The following is a 2,500-nucleotide window of genomic DNA, read 5'->3' on the forward strand; positions in this document are numbered from 1 at the left end:
AGTTTCAGGTATATTATCACTCTCCTTTGTGATGATTTTTTGTGATGTTTAGTATCACATACATATACATATACATACACACATATACACATACACATGCACATGGACATGGACATGGACATGCATATGCACATGCACATGCACATGCACATGCACATGCACATGCACATGCACATGCACATGCACATGCACATGCACATGCACATACACATACACATACACATACACATATACATATACATATACATATACATATACATATACATACACATATACATATACATATACATATACATATACATATACATATACATATACATATACATACACATATACATATACATATACATATACATATACATATACATATACATATACATATACATATACATATACATACACATAGACATAAACATATAGATACACATACATATAGACGCACACCTGTATGTGTGCACACCCGCACAACCAACCCACTCAACTCAGCCCACATACCCACTCACACCCACTCGATACCCTCCACCCCACACCTGCCCACCAACCCATATAGCCACCCATCTACTCAGACCACATACACACCCACCCATCTATACCTATCTATTGTCTGTGTGTGTGTGTGTGTGTGTGTGTGTGTGTGTGTGTGTGTGTGTGTGTGTGTGTGTGTGTGTGTGTGTGTGTGTGTGTGTGTGTGTGTGTGTGTCTGTCTGTCTGTCTGCCCGTCTGCTTATAAGTGCATGCATTTGTGTATCCATATATTTAGTGTATATATCTAGTATGATTTGAAATTATGTACTTATCAATATCTTTAACTTGTGTGAAATGTTGAATGATGCCCTCTTGATTGGCTTTTATGATTACTTTGTTCATCATATAAAAGAACCAGTTTAGATGATTCCCTATTTGTCTTCCTTACAGTGGAAGCAAGAGCCCTGTGTCTGGTACACCACCATACAGCAAGTTTACATATCCAAAATATGAAAACCAAGATTCTCGATCTGTCAGTGCTAGCGAACCTGTTTCCCCAGCTCACAAATCCCCTGTACAACAGTGCAGAGAGTCCAGAAGCCTTGCTGCCTTGGTTCATCATCAGCATGTTCCTGGGCAGAGTGCAAAATCTCCTCCCCAGCCAGTGTTCTCACCTGTTAGTAAGATCCACATGAATGAGCCTCATGGGGAACAGGGCCTATCACATCCATTTAGTGGGGACTTTGCAATGTCATCAGAGGAGTTGAGTCCTCAGAAGTCAGCTCTGGAGGAGCCAGAGGGAACATTTATGTTCCATGAAACAGATGGGGCTTATAAAGCAGCTGTAATGGATGAAGAATTGAATACTGTTGCTGATGATATAATAAAGACAATACCTGAAAGGCACTATGAGACAGTAGGGCATTTAGAGCCTATTGCTGAGAAAGTGTCAGCAGGGCATTTAGAACCCATTGCTGAGAAGGTACCAGAAAGGCACTTTGAATCAATGACGGGAGGGCATTTAGAACCCATTGCTGAAAAAGTACCAGAAAGACACTTTGAGTCAATGACAAGTGGGCATTTAGAACCCATTGCAGAGAAACCTTTTGAGACCATGTCCACAGTTAGCTTAGAACCAATTGCGGAAGAAAAGCCAAAGTTGGAACAAGAAATGTCACAGGAAAAGGAAAATTCTAAACTTAAAGATGAGTTAGGAGAATGGGTATGACAGTAATCCATCTTTGTAATTGATTAGACTTTCTGAGTCACATACAAAATATATTTTATCCATTAACTTATATTCTCACAATTTACTTATTAAAATTAATGCATTGTAGTTTCTTACCATTTACTACTGCATGTCATTCTTGAGTTCTTTTGATAAATGAAGTAACAAATCATACAATATCCATCTTTGAAATCTAAGAGCTCACAGTTCTGTGATATACATTTAGATTATGACATTTTAACATCATAGTTCTTCATTTCAAGCCATTCATATCAATTTATTCAGTTACAAAGCCATTTCATTCAGAGCATGCTCTTGCTTTCAGTATTAGAAGCCTTATGACATTGTACATGTAAAAACAGCTTTTGCCTACTTCTTCATGGAGTATATTTATCCATGGTTTATAAGATGTACATGCTTCGTCAATCACATTAGGCTGTGATGAACCAGTATCTCTCTGGTGTGCATACTCTCCCCTCCCTCCATTTCTCTCTCTCTGATATTGGCAAACCAGTAAGATATTGAATGTAGAGAGAATGAATGGAAAGAATTGAACTAAATGTCATGAGTTCTGTATCTCACGTTTTAGGTATCCTTCACTTGTAGGAACAAGTGTATAGAGATGACCTTGGCTTCATTACCAAATCCAGAAAGATATCACCACATTTTTATCACCAATAGAAAATGGAAGTACCAAGCAGAGTCTGCATAAACTATATGTGTTGTAGAATATATTGTTGTATCTTCCTCCTGTTCGTAGACTCAAATAATGCTGAGAATGTTCATGGCTGCAGCTCTGTGTATTAT

The 2,500-nt window shown here is 38.1% G+C and overlaps 1 protein-coding gene across 4 annotated transcripts in view; it reads left to right on the forward strand.

The window, feature by feature from the left end:
- LOC122248304 (uncharacterized) overlaps positions 1–2,500 on the forward strand; it is a 90,846-nt gene that overhangs the window by 84,156 nt on the left and 4,190 nt on the right. For all 4 annotated transcript variants that reach the window (XM_043008234.2, XM_043008225.2, XM_086543901.1 and 1 more), the window contains 2 exons: positions 1–8; positions 916–2,500. The exon at positions 1–8 is cut by the window's left edge and continues 113 nt beyond it; the exon at positions 916–2,500 is cut by the window's right edge and continues 4,190 nt beyond it. In XM_043008234.2, coding sequence (XP_042864168.2) covers positions 1–8; positions 916–1,693 — 786 coding nt within the window. In that variant the 3' untranslated portion in view covers positions 1,694–2,500. The remainder of the gene's footprint in view (positions 9–915) is intronic.

The sequence above is a fragment of the Penaeus japonicus genome, unplaced genomic scaffold (assembly GCF_977035675.1).
Source record: "Penaeus japonicus unplaced genomic scaffold, GWHDUDI00000001_assembly GWHDUDI00000014, whole genome shotgun sequence".
Taxonomy (NCBI): Eukaryota; Metazoa; Arthropoda; class Malacostraca; order Decapoda; family Penaeidae; genus Penaeus; species Penaeus japonicus.